Here is a 13,906-nt window from a genome sequence, read left to right as displayed (position 1 = left end):
AGTCAGCTCCACTTGCTGCAACACCAGGCTGTGCAGGGAGGGACTTTTTCCTGACATCCACCTGTCACTTTTTTCCTTAATTATTCAGTGAAAAGCACTTAAATCCCTCAGGGATTCTATTTGTAGAAGCTACACCAAGTGCTTAGATCTCCTTGATTCAAGCAGGAATGGAGAAGGATGTGGGGTTTTCCCCCAAGCTGCTTTGTTACTCAGCTGCAGAGGGAGCAGATCCTGTGCCAGGGCCAGGAGGTGCCTTGTGAGTGTTTGGGGCTGTGGTGATCCCTGCACACAGCTCAGGTACCGGGGTCAGGGAGCTCTGCTTTACTCCCAGTGAGGGGAAATGACCACTGAGGCACAGGGGCTGCTCTGGAGCTGCTGCCCAGCTGTTGGAGGGGCGAGAGAGGAGCTGTTGCTTTGCTCACCTTTTATGGAAGCTTATTCAGAGCTGGTTTGGAAAGAGCAGGGGGGGGAAAAAGGGGCTTGGAAGACACTGATCTCCTTGGGCTGTGCCATAACAGCCCCATCCCTTTTGGCCACAATGGGCCCTGAGCAGCCACATGGAAGCCAGAGCTCGACAGAGTAACTCCAGTTCCATATCCCACAAAGAAAACCCCCTTTCACCACACTAAAGGCACAGCTGCTTGCTGCCTTTGTTAGCTCTTCAATAACCAGACTATCTGGAGTGTGGTTTAAATTACTGTTTTATTAAGATATTGGTAAAATTTCAACAGTTTTTCCTGTATAAACAGCTTTCATAAATAAAATATGCATGACTAATACATGGTTAGAACGAAACTCTAAAATGGAGAAGTCCCAACGCTTGTACATGATTTAGCTTGAATTTATTCACTTCATCAAGAACATGTTTCATGGACAAGGTGCTACAGAAAGGTCAGCAGGAGCACCCAGGAGCTGAGACCGTGCCTGGCTGGCCACGAGCAGCAGCACTCGGGGTGAGCTCAGCCACCTCCCCTGTTCTCATCCCGAGGTGTCTTCAGAGGGAAGGAGAGGAAAAAGCGGACACGACACAAGGGTTGTACGAGACCCTGACAGGTGGGGGTTGTTTGTCTTTAATGCTGGCAAGGGCTGTGCCAGGGCTGGGGAGGGGCGCGGACATCGGAGCCCGAGGTCGTGTTAATGCTTCCTTATTATTGCACATGATACGAGGGTAGAAAGTTTTGTTCCTGTCGCAAAGAGGATGTGAATTAAAGAAAGATTGCCCTAAATTACAGACATGAACAAAGCTGCAGTATCCCCTTGGATGGCTTTGTTTATGTGACCAAGTGCTGAGTGAAATTGTGCTAAAACAGCCCCTAATTTAGACCAATCTTTCTCATTTTGCTTTATTCCCGCAGAATCTTGGGGTGGGGAGGATTTGGTGAGGAGAGAGTGGACCTGAACTACAGCAGCCATGTCTATGCACACAACTCCTCGTGCCTCATCTGCCCATGGGACAACTGACACACAGTGCTCCAAAAACAGGCGGAGTTTCTAGGATGATGCACCACCAGAAACGTGGTGTAAGTTAAAGTCTGCTTGGACATTGTCCTCCAGCGCCGCGGCGCCACCGCGCTCAGCTCAGCTACGGAACGGTTTTCACTCGCAAGGACAATGGATGGCACTTCTAGGTAAGGAAAAGTTCCACACGTGCATTTCCACCCACCTCTAGTGCAAATGGAAAATGGGTGAAGAGCTCCCTGCTCTGGTGCTATTCTGCTCTCTGCACCGCACACATTCCTCAGGGTTGGAAAAGCACCGCGGCCCCTCCTGGCGCGGGAGCCCCACGGCGCTCACAGTGAAGAGCTTACGAGCGAGTTTTGAGCGGCTCCAGGCAAACCAGCCCCGAGCCCCTTCCTCAAAACCACCACAACTGAAACAGAACAAAACTAAAGTCATGTTGTCACTGCCACCTCCTGGTTCTGCAACCACGGTCACCACGTCGACCGAGAGGGATGCGGGGTTGTGTGAACGCGGAAAAGGGATACTTCAGCTCTTTATTGGAAAGATTCGTTGTACAAATTTTCACCACCACTAAGATACACGATAAAAATACAAAACACAGGTCACAGACTGAATCTCAGTATCAACAGTTAATAAATACAATGAGATACTTCTCTATTAGCCTAATATTTTACACTGTCACCAGATAGACGATCAAGGTACGAGATACAGAACACTTAGATACCATTAGAGAGGGATTATTGCTTACGTCAGCAAGCAGCAGATAAGGGCACAGGAGTTTGAACTGAAGGAACTACTTCCTATCACCAGTGGCATTAAGAGAAAACACTGCATTTCACAAGCACTGCTTTTTGTCTAGTGTGTAGAATCAAGAGCAGCATAATCAGACCAATAACCACTACTTTTAATATTATAGAACTTTAAAGGACTTACCTTACAAATGGTTCCTATCTACTCTATAAATATGCAGTTAGTGAAGAAATGAACACTTGCTCTATCTATACAATGGTTTTACCTGACCACACTGCAACTATGATGGTGGATTTTTTTTTTTTCTCCTAGCAAGATAAATGGGATGAGTCGCAGAATTACCATTTATGAATCCACACCTAAAAAAGCTAGATCCTTCCCAAAACAGCACACATGCAGTCCAGTGCTCTTCAACTGCTCCTGCAGACTGGGAAGAAGTTTTATCATCCGTGATGGGTTTGCATTCTAATTTACTCACATCAAGAATTGCACTTACACCACCTTTCTCTCTGGAACATGACAGTCAGCTAAAGATGGACTTTCAGTGAGTCATTATTACTGTGAATAATTTAAAACAAAGGCACCGCAGAGATGCCCCAGAGTTGCATATTTTACCATTTCATGGTTTCTCAAATTTCCTCGGTAAATCTGACTTGGAACAGAAGCTGCAGCTAAAGAGAACGTTGACAACAGCTAAGGCAGAATAAGATGGCAGATAAGAGCCAATGATCCCATAAGATTAAAACAAAGTTTGAAAAAGATCAAAGGAATCTAAAGCCACACTCCAACTCCTGGTTGCTCACAAAGCCTTTTGCTGTTCATCAGATTGCTTTTAAAATAGTGCATCAAAGAGAGAAGCAGCGGAAATTGGCAGAATTCAAGCCTCGCCATCTCGCCGTGTTGAATCATTTTCTTGACTACTTAATATTAAAATACTTTGCAAATTCTAGCTAAACACTAATACTGCTATTGTTACTGCTAAAATGATATGAATTGTTCACTAAGTGCCTATGAAGACTAACTTTATTCATACTCCTCCCAGTGCATCGCTGTAACAAGGTAGGAACGGGATCTGGACTTAGTGGAGCTGATGGGAATCGGCCGCTCATTTACGTCCCAATTAGCGGCTCCCCTAAGGGTGTGACCTCACCTCGGGAGCTGGGAGGGGCTGGTGGCCGCTGCTTATGCAAAGAAGGGCAGCTGAGTTCCTCCCTGGCCCTCCTGGAGCCGGGGGAGCCGGAGCAGAGCCCTGCCCAGGCACTGAATTCCGCCCTCTCTGCTGAAGCTGCAGCGCAGCCCCTGCTCTGCTGCCTCCTCGACATTTCCATCCCCTTTGGTTTGCTCCGGCATCCATCCCTACACACCCTGAGCACACCCCGTGGCAGCCGTGCTGCTGCATCCTTCCTGCTGCCACTGGATGTGAAATGCTGCCTTTGCCACCTGGGAATCCTCACCAGAACCACACAGCTCATCCAACAGCTCCTGATCTGTGCGGGGACACAGGGTGGGACTGGACACCTCCACGGGTTGGGTTCTTTTAAGACCTGAGATGAAGTTAAGGTGGGAAGAGGTTGGCTCAAAGCATTAAGCACAATCATGTTCAACTCATTGAGAACAATTTCCTAAACTGAGAAATGAGAAAAATGCCACTAAAAGCACCAGAAAGATATGAAATTCCCTACACTGCACCTCCAGCCATAGGATTTTTTTTTTTTTTTTTTAACTGCAAGAAAAGTTTTCTTCATACTCTGCATTTTAGATTACATGGAAAAAAAAAAAAAAAAAGTAAATTATGAGTCTGTACCTCGATGGGAGTCTGAGACCAGAGCAGCAGGAGCTTAGTGTGTCCATTCCTAAGGTACCTGGTAAACCCTGTATGGCTTTTAGTCGTCTACCTGCAAAAGTGGATGTAGTTTTCTAATTCATCTTAACGCTCACCTGGAATAAACAGAAAGCAGAACACGAAAAGAAAAACAAAAACCCAAAAAAAACCCCCACACCTCGACTCTATGGAAACTTCCCCCCGCTCTGAAAATATTTGGCAGTTCTAACCCAGATCGTTCCTTGAGTATTGCTCCACAGACATTTCTCAGGCAGGTGCAACCTTCTGCGTGTTTAGGGACCGTGCCCTGGCGTTGTCTGTCCACGTGCAGCGGCTGCTGGGCTCTCCCTGCTGGATGTGGCTGGACACTCGTGTGTGCGGGTGGTCGGGCGGCTGCGGCATTGCTGGGGGTGGCACCACCACCAAACTTTGTTAGAGATTGAAACAACTACATTGGTTAATTCCTAGATCTATTTACACAGGGGTTGAGCTCGGCAGGGGACTGGAGTACAGTTCGGAAATGCCCACCTCTTATTCGCTTTCTGATGATGCCAGTTTTATTTTGGGAATGTCTACTTTGGGAGTCTGACAGGGGGAACACGAGGGAGTGGTTACATTTTACAGCATTGATGAAGGTGTGGGTCTGGTATACAATGACTTTGTCTTCGCATCAAACACTCGCTGTAAGAGCCGTGGCTGGGCAGCCTCCGCCACGGGGAGGGTCGGGCCAACGCCCTCCTGCTCCTGCGGCCCCGGGCAGGGAAGGCCAGGCCGGATCCTTCTCCCTGGGAAGGCTCGTGAGCCCAGAGCAGCGTGTGAAACTTTGGTTTGAGCCTGGCTCCTCGCCGCCTCTTCCCATTGCAGAGCCGGAAATGAGGGAACGCAGCTCGTTTTCCCAAGGATTTGAACAGTTCATCTTCCAGCCCCAAGAAGACGGGGGATAAACCCCTGACCCTGTAGATGCCCTGCCCTGCAGCAGCCGAACTCAGAGGGGCGGCATCCTGCCCGTCCTCCCCGCGATCGCTCCGGCCGCAGCCCGAGGACACGCTGAGCTCCGGGGACTCGCTCTTCACCGGGGAGCTGCTGATCCAACCCGCACTCTTTGGTATGCCAGGACTAAACGCTTGGACTGGTGGCAGACATTTGGCACTCTGAGGTGTACTAGTTTCTGTTTTTGTCAGGTCTAAATAGCCTTGATCATCCATGGGGTTAACGCTGGACCCTATGCTTAAGCTAGTTCTGTCAGTGAAGGAGTCCACTCGTCCTTCATAGCCTAAATCTGCAGGTGCTGAGCACTGGTGCTGGGGCCACGGCCGTTTGCAGTCTCCATGGTTCTCCTTGTCTTCCCCGTTGTCTTCTTGACCGCCTTGGAAAGAGTTCTCTGTCCAGTCCGATTCCTCGCTGACCGCGACCGCCGCATTCATGTCCCTGAGAAACACCACGATGACAGTGATGTTGTCGCTGGAGCCGGCATCCCGAGCAGATGCCACCAATTTATGTGCTACCATGCTGCTGTCACCGTTATTCTCCTTCAGATGGTCAGCCACCACTTTGACTGCCTCATCGGGGTTGACTGTGTCGTAGAAGCCATCACAGGCCAGAATGAGGTAGTCTTCAGAGCCATCCAGCACCGTGGAGGCAGAGTCTGCGTCCCCACAGATGTATGGCTTGTGCTCAGCATCTCCTGTGGAAGAGCAGCAGAGAAACACAACTGTGGGTTTGCAGCCACAGCTTCCAGCAGCCCTTTATTAACTCAGTGTGGAGCCAATGACTCTTACCCCAAGTTAAAGCAATTATTTGAAAACTACTCCCTCAGACTGTAGGGGGAAAAATAGAAGTTATTGCTCAGAGGTCTATCTTCAGCTGTATGTCAGATTTTGATGACTAGAAAATTAAAATTTTATAGTTAAACAGCAAAGCAAGTCTCAAAAAGGAATGAAGGCTCTCTTACCAATAGCTCTGGAGACAGAGAGGCTCCCATTCACCCTCCAGGCTCCAAACCAGACCACGCAGCCACCCAGGGCCTCGATTCGCTTCTTCTCATCCTGAACAGCAACACAAGAGAGGTTTGGGCAGAGCAGTCAGAGCTGCATCACACACTCAACACTCCCATCAATATCTGGATTTTCACAGACATGGCAGGCCCCATGAGACAAAGGATTTGCACACAGATCCAAACAAACCAGGCTAAGTGGAACATGCACTGCTGCTCAAGGAGATCCTGACATGGCAGCGCTCCCCCAACGCTGGTACCTGTGCTGGTCACTGCCCAGGGCTGTTTAGACAGGCCCATCTCACCTCTCGATCTGGTTTGTGGGGTTTCATCAGTTCCACAGCTTGGCCTTTCCTCACAAGCATGACCTGGGAGTCCCCCAGCCATGCCACATGCAGCATATTCCCTCGGATGAAAGTCACCACCCCGGTGGTTCCACAGCGCAGGCTCTGCAAAAAAAATACATTTCCATTTCAAAGCATTTTCTTCCTTAACTCGGGGACAGAACATGTTGAAACTGTAGCACAGAGTCTATTCCCAGGGAGGAACAGGCAGTGCTTTCCCTACAGCTACGAGTGCTCACTAACAGCCCCTTGGAGCCAACCTGTCTGAACAGGAACGTGCCCCATGACATCCCTGGCATGGGACTCACCTGCCAGGAGCTGGGCACTGCTGGGGCTGCTCCTGCTACTGACAGGCACAGCTGTGTGTTAGTGAACCCAAGGACAGCCTGGCAGGCAGGTGAGTGTGGGAATGCCAGCAGCATCCTTCAGAGGAGCTGGAAGCTGTGAGAAGCAGGAGCTGACATTTTTATGGGATGTGAAGCTATGGACAGAAAGCCACCAGTGCATGGACAGCTCTGTGTTGATTCTGCTGTGCCTGGAGCCCCTCTCTGAAGAGGCAGGATTTAATGAATGCTTCCAGAGTCCCTCACCTCCCTGGCTGCCTTCTGCACAAAGCGCTCGTCGGTCACGCGGAAGGCTCGGCACAGAGCCTCGGCTGGGTCGTGCTGGAACATCTCCTGGTGGACCATGTTCACGTGCAGGTGGATGGAGGCATAGATGGCAGCATCCACTCCTCCATGACCATCAAACACTGCAAAATAAGCTTGTTCTTCTTGGTCCTGCCAGTGGAAACACAGGGAGGAAAAATCTCAGGTGAAAGCAAAACAAACAGCTCATTGGATTGTCTTAAAGCTTTGAACTGGGATTTGTGCTGTCCTCATTAAATTGCAATTAGAGACAGAATTTCCACTGAAAAAGCAAACTGACCACCTGCACTTGCATCAATGGGAAATTTGCACCTTGTTGTTGAATTCTACCTGCAAAGTGCAAGAGATGCCTTGCCAGAATCCCCTGTGAAGTGCTCTCAGTGCTCCTTAGGTCCCATTTGTTACAGCTCAGTCACACAACTCAAATAGGAAGTGCCATTCTCATCAAATTGTGCAAGAGATTTTGTGACTGCAAAAACCACAGAGAGAGAAGAACATCCAATACAGTTTGCATGAAGCCTACATCATGATTGGAATCCACCAGGGATAAAATGCCAGTAGTGTTAAAATGTGAAGCCAGCCAGCCTCTGCTTTCACTCTTCTTTTTTTCCTTAAATCTAAAACATATCATCTTAAATGCCTGTGTTTTAAAAAAACTGCATGTGCTCTCTCATCAGAAAATTGTGATTACATTCACAAATCAAATACAGCAAAATCACTCATCTTCAAGGCAGTTTTCTCAGCTTCCTCTCCTCTGTTCAGAGAAACAACGTGGTACCAGGAGACAGCAACTCCTGTGCCTATTCACACACACAACACCAACCCACTGACAGAGCCAATTCAACCTTGACAGCCAGCTCAGTGACTGGAATATCTGCACATTGTAATTTTTAGGTAATGGGCTCCAACACAAATTGGAATAAAAAAGCTGACAATTGACAGGCAAAGGAAACATCTGCCTCTGTTTGCATTAATATCATTTAAAGGTAAGAAAGTGGATGGGGCAGAAGATTGTTATTAAAGTGACAGGGTATAATAAAGAAGAAATTATGCAGCAATTTGATCCTTAAGGTAAAATTATTGCCATTTTCTTTTACTTCCCATTCCTCAGTGTCCAGTTTTATATCTTAAGGGAGAGCAAGAATGAGTGTTTGACCAATGGCCACATCAAGAAATTGATGGAAGACAAGCTCTAGTTCCACCAAACTACTCACATTTCTGGAAGTGTGTGAGCTGCACCCCCTAGTTCTGTAAGTTCTGGGTTTGTTTTGGGTTTTTTATTTAATTTCCTTATTTTTGCTTTTGGCTTCTTCCTCCCAAGAGGGAGGATTGAAAAGCAGAGCAGACCCACCCCCAGCTGCCCAGTGCCTTCAGAGATGAAGTGTGAGATGACCTGGTGAACACCACCCTCCTCAGGTCCATCACCTTTCACTTCCTCGGTAGAAAAACCTCCTGCTTTCCCAGGATGGAACCCACTGATGTCAGAATCTGTGTCTCCCACGTGCTCTGTGCTCACCTCGAGGTTGAAGAGCATGTTGAAGTCAGGGATGCAGACGTGCTTGTCCTCCATCTTCCTGCGCATGTTCTTGATGGCGTGGATGGAGGTCTCGTAGTAGCGGTGGGGCTTGGGCTGCAGGGGGAAATCTTTCACCCAGTTGCTGCAGATCTCGTGCAGTTTGCTGTAAACTAAACGGGCCAACTTCACCGTCTCGATCTCTGGGGAAGGCACAAACCACAAATGAAAGCCTTGAGAGTGTTATTAAGTCAGAGTTTTCTCCCTTGCATACATTAGAAAGATGAAACAAAACCATTTTAGCCAAGCAGTTGATGTCAGCAGGGAAATTCTGGGCTCTGATGCATGAAAAGAGGGAGCCAAACTCACCATAATCAGCATTCATCAGTAAGCAGCTCATTGTTTGTTTGTCTTTTTAACTTAAACATTTTCCTGTGCCTTTGGGGAGCTCATTTGCAGCAGCAGAGAAAATAAAAGGCACAAAAAGTGTTGGATCCCTGGCGTGGCCCTGCCCAGAGTGGTGCAGCTCTGACTTTGTCATAGCACGGGGTGCCACCTACAAAACCCACCCTCTGTGACAATGACACACTGGGTTTGGACCAAATTCCCTATTCTAAACATCATTTCATTGCAGAGCTGAGGCAAGACAGTGGAAAAAATCTGCAGAAATTAGTAGAGCCATTTTAAGATGTTTTGTGCACTTTCAGCACTGCACAGGTGCCTTCTTAGCTATTTCCAGATTTTCTATTATTCCTGTATTCCTGACAATGCTGTGCCAGAGAAATCTGTGTGAGAAAATGAGAAATCCATAAAGGCCTCAAATTTAAGAAAATGCTGAACTGTCACTCCTGAGAAACTGTCATTTTAAAATGTGAAAACTCAGGCACTTGACATTTGTTCTGAAATTCAGGAGAGGAAAACAGGAAGTCAGCATCAGAGCTGAACACATCGAAATCTCTTTGTTCATGATCGCTCACCAAAGCCAGGGATCTTCAAAGCTAAAGAGCAGCAATCCAGGAGTGCCAATCACTCCTGGAGGAGGAGGGGCTCACATGCAGGGAGGAGGGGAAATGTTGCAGCATCTCTTGGTTCACAGAAATTCTGTGAAGAGCCTGAAAAGCAGCATTTACAAATTTCTGTCCTAGGTCTACAGGGACAGGACACCAAGACCCTTAGGAACAAGATACTGTCCCAGCTCTGTTGATTATGAGTTGGTTCAATCAAGAGGCATTAAGCTGAAAATACACTGGATAAATAACCAAAAGGAACCTTGGCTCCTTGATCACACAGCTTTAAAACCAAGGGGTGGAAATGAAACAACTGGGTCATCCCACCACTGCCACACTGTGAGTGTGGGGCTCCCTCACCCCACCCATACTGCTCTCACTGGGGCCACCAGAAATCTCTTTGGGCAATGTATTTCAAGAGGGAACACGTCCAGCCTGAGGTGTCCAAGTTCTGTTTTCCAGAGGAAAGCCCACAGATTCTGCTCTCCCATTTGTCCCCACTGGGCAGGGGTGAAGTGGGCACACAGCAGAGTCACGTGCCTGTGGCAGCTCTGCAGGAGGATGGCAGTGAACCCTGCTGAGATCCTCACCACCCTTCCCAGGGCACCGTGTGTGGTGTCAGCATCATCAGTAACTGCTCGTGAGGTTAAAACAGGAGAATAATAAAATACCACAATAAAAACCACCCCCTCACAGCTGGAAATTACTCATCAATTGTTAATGTTGCCGTGCTGAGCCAGAGCTGACTCAGCTGACACTGCGGTTGTGTCACGGAGAATTTCATTTCCCTCCTGCTGTTCCCAAATCCCCAAGGCTGGAAGTAATGCTGAGCTGCACCACAGCTAGTGGGAAATCCAGCTCAGGCATTGCTGCTCCCAAAGATGACAGGGCAGAACGAGAGTAGAAAGAATACCAAGAATCAGATCCTGCTTTTTAGTGCCATATTTTATAAGCTGTGTTGAAAACATGGACAGTGTGACAACAGGGGTCAGAACCAAGACCAAGGTTTTCCTTAATTTAGGAATTCTAGATGTCTTTGGAGATCTCCAGGATCCATCTCCTAGAACCTGGAACAACTGGGTAATGGGATATGATGATGTGCTTTGTGACATCTCCTGCAAATTTGATACCACCACCAGGTCCTGCTATCCAGCCTCCTTTGGTGCTTCCTTAACAATGCCATTTCTTCCTCCACAAACAAACCCCAAATCCAAATGTCCTTAACCTGACCTTTCAAAAAAGAAATCCAGCATCATTCAGTTCTCATGGAAAATCTCTTGCTCCTCTCCAGTGCAGCTGGAAGAGAGGAGTCATGGCCTGTGACTCAGATATCCAAAAACACATGGTCACCCCAAATATAACAGACCCCTGTTCTTGCAATCCTACACGTGTGGACTCCAGCCAGTCTTCCTTCTTTTATGATTTGCATTCTTCTGTCATGGAATTTCTCATTTCTTTCCACTAGCACACCAAGAACTGCTTTCACCACTCCTAAGTACAGGACATGATTTGTCACGTTACAATTCTCAGAGTGAAATGTGCCACTAAGGAAATATGAAATAGCTTTTTTTTTTTTCTTCCAGCAAATTCAAACTTGAGGCAAATCAGGCAAATGTCTCCTTGTATTACACAGAGTAAAAATCTTTCTGGGTTCATAAAAAAAACTGGCATAGAACTGGATATTAAAGCCAGGCAGCGAAGTTTAGTTTGGTTTCACATTCTTTAGCAGCTCAAACAGCATCAGGGCATGGTGAACTCTGAACAGCAGACTTGAAGATGTAGAAATCCCATTTTCACCAGCTGCCACACTTTCCTCTGCTTTCTTCCAAAGCATTAAAGTGTCCCTGTCCAGCACCACTGAGGGCAGATCTCTCAGCACCCACCCCAGGCTCCTCAGGGATCCCTGGAAGGGTCTCTAGGATGGAGCTGCTGCTGCCACCAGTTTTGTTCAGGTTTTCTAGGCCAAACCTTGCACTTGTGGCTGATGAAGCACTGATGGAGCACAGGGTGCCCAGAGGAGCTGTGGCTGCCCCTGGATCCCTGGAAGTGTCCAGGGCCATGTTGGATGGGCCTTGGAGCAGCCTGGGATAGCGGGAGGTGTTCCTGCCCATGGCAGGGTGTGGGACTGGATCTCTAACATCACAAACCATTCTGTGATTCTGTCATCCTATGACACCTGAGCTGATGTTCTGCTTTGGAAAATTATCACTTAGATTATTTGAAATTGCAAGGTTTCTATGAAGGTGTTGCTTTACTACAGGCCAGAGGATGTTTTCTTCTCTTCCTCTCCCCCTAAACCCTCACAATTTAACACTTCACACTGCATCAGCAAAGGGATATTTTATTTCCAAATATGCTCATTATGACAATTCACCTCAACAAACTGCATCTGGAAGCCTATTCTTAGTGCCTGCTCCAGTCTGCTCCCATCTCAATCTATGTTTGCATCTGTCTTACAGCCTTAGATATATTTAAATGGCAATTTCTGTAGGTGTGAGGGTTTTGTGGTGGGTTTTTTTCCTTTCATTTTTCCTTTTTTGTTAAATTCTGTAGATATTCTGTGTGGAGGCTTAGTCAACATTTCCTTGGAGACTGTCAAATATTTATGCAAGTTTCAGAGATCTCAATTTGAAATTAATGAAGGCTGCTCAGCCAGAACAATGACAAATCTATTCCATTTACCTGCTCAGCAGGAGGAGGCAGCAATACCTACTGAAAGGGAACCCAGAGCATGTTTTTCTGTTTCTCAGGTTTCCAAGGGCTTCTGGAGAACACAGCAAAATCTTTCTTTTGAAGAGCCAGATTTATAGATCTTCCTTATCCCCAGAATAATTTACAGGATTTTTTTTTAATCAAAAAAGGAGGGAATGGATGAAGTGGTTTGGGGACTATATTTTCAAGATTAAATGACAGAATTCCTGTCAATACATGTGAGAAACATTGGTCTTTGTTGTAATGAACAATCCAGCCAATTTTCAAGGTTATTTAGGCCAGCAGAGCCCTGAAATGAGTTAGGGTGTATGACCTTGAGCTGAAGGCTGCAAAAATCTTGTCAGCCAACACAGATAAATGAGGAAAAGGGATTTTCTTCCTTTTAATCACAAAATCTCTTTATACTACCTTTTCCTAAAACCATTTAAAAAACTTACAAGCCATAGTAAAAAGCACACTGACTGAAATAATTCAGAATTAAATTATCTCTTCCCACATATATTTGACTTTGCTCCAAGGATGAGGGAGGACAACTGGCACTTGCCAGCAGAACCACATTGTATAAAGTGCTGAGAGAGAGATTCAGGACCATCAGACACAGCCATGAAAATGCACTTAAAAGAGTGATTGCAGAGGTGAGAAAGCTTTGACAGAGAAATTAGACCTCCAGCTCTATCAGCAGTGGTGGTGAGCTCCCCTTTAACCTTTTCACATCCCTGTGGGATGTTCCTCTCCCAGAATTCCAGTCCAGCTTCCTTTAGGTGACACTTACGGATGATGCCGTCGGCGTTGTCCACGCGCTTGGGCAGGAAATGCGCCGAGAGGTCGCTCTGCAGGACTTCATCTGAAGTTGCTCTGGCTAAAGCAGAGGCCAGGAAAGAAGGGCAATTACTGGAAAAGAAAAAGAGAAACCCACAAGAAGATGTTTTAGTGTGATTCAGCAAGGTGACATGAGTGTATTTTTCACCAAAGTTCTTCTTTGCCATTCAGCACCACAGCCCTGCAGCAAGACCTCAGACTCACTGATGGCTTTTAGTTGCCCTCTTGCACTCCTCTGTTCCCTGTTTCTTAAGTTTTAATGTTTCAGTTCATAACTTCTATTAAAATTCTTTTCAAATCTAGGCTTGAACCCTCCAGAGTCTGTCACACAACTACATTTTTTACATATGTCTGGTACAATTTTAACTCAAGTCCAGTTTCTCCTAAGATTTGGAGTCAGGGTTCCAGAATTCCTCAGATTTCAGTGTCCAAAGCCTCTCTAAGGGGCACTGGAAGTTAAGGTTAACCCACAGGGAGCTGATGCACATAAGGTAAAAAAGCTCCTTCAGGAATGATTTCTACCCAGAGTGAAGTGGCTTTAACTCACTTGTAGTTTAATTAAACCTGGTATCCCCAAAAGGTTAATTAATCTATAGCAAACCAAGGCCACTTTAATGTACATTCTCTCATTCAAGAGGAATTTAATACTTCTTAATTTATCTATGACTTTACATTTCCCATTGGTCAGCCTCAACTTCTCCAGGTGTTTCCTGCTGACACAGCCTGAACCTTCCAATTTCCACAGATAATATTGGGGTAATGGTGTTTATCCCAAATTAAATGGTGTTTATTCCACTATCACAGGGTCACTGAGAGATACAGTGCCAATTGCAGTCCA

General features: G+C 46.7%; 1 protein-coding gene across 2 annotated transcripts; it reads right to left on the bottom strand.

Moving 5' to 3' along the window:
* Positions 1-683: 683 nt before the first annotated feature.
* PPM1E (protein phosphatase, Mg2+/Mn2+ dependent 1E) lies at positions 684-13,681 on the bottom strand. Of its 2 annotated transcripts, XR_004499834.1 has the most exons (7): positions 13,022-13,681; positions 8,534-8,733; positions 6,961-7,149; positions 6,332-6,475; positions 5,985-6,078; positions 4,264-5,717; positions 684-4,106 (listed from the first exon to the last, which is right to left on the bottom strand). XR_004499834.1 is itself a non-coding variant. In XM_033518862.1 (6 exons), the coding sequence occupies exons 1-6, from the start codon at positions 13,233-13,235 to the stop codon at positions 4,645-4,647; spliced, it is 1,914 nt and encodes a 637-aa protein (XP_033374753.1). In that variant the 5' UTR covers positions 13,236-13,681; the 3' UTR covers positions 684-4,644. The 2 variants fall into 2 exon arrangements, 1 of the variants encoding a protein (XP_033374753.1); XM_033518862.1 differs by having other exon boundaries at positions 684-5,717.
* Between the last annotated feature and the right edge of the window lie 225 nt (positions 13,682-13,906).

The sequence above is a fragment of the Parus major genome, chromosome 19 (genome assembly GCF_001522545.3).
Source record: "Parus major isolate Abel chromosome 19, Parus_major1.1, whole genome shotgun sequence".
Lineage (NCBI taxonomy): Eukaryota > Metazoa > Chordata > Aves > Passeriformes > Paridae > Parus > Parus major.
The sequence above is the reverse complement of the archived record's forward strand: the minus strand, read 5'-3'. Positions and strand labels throughout refer to the sequence as shown.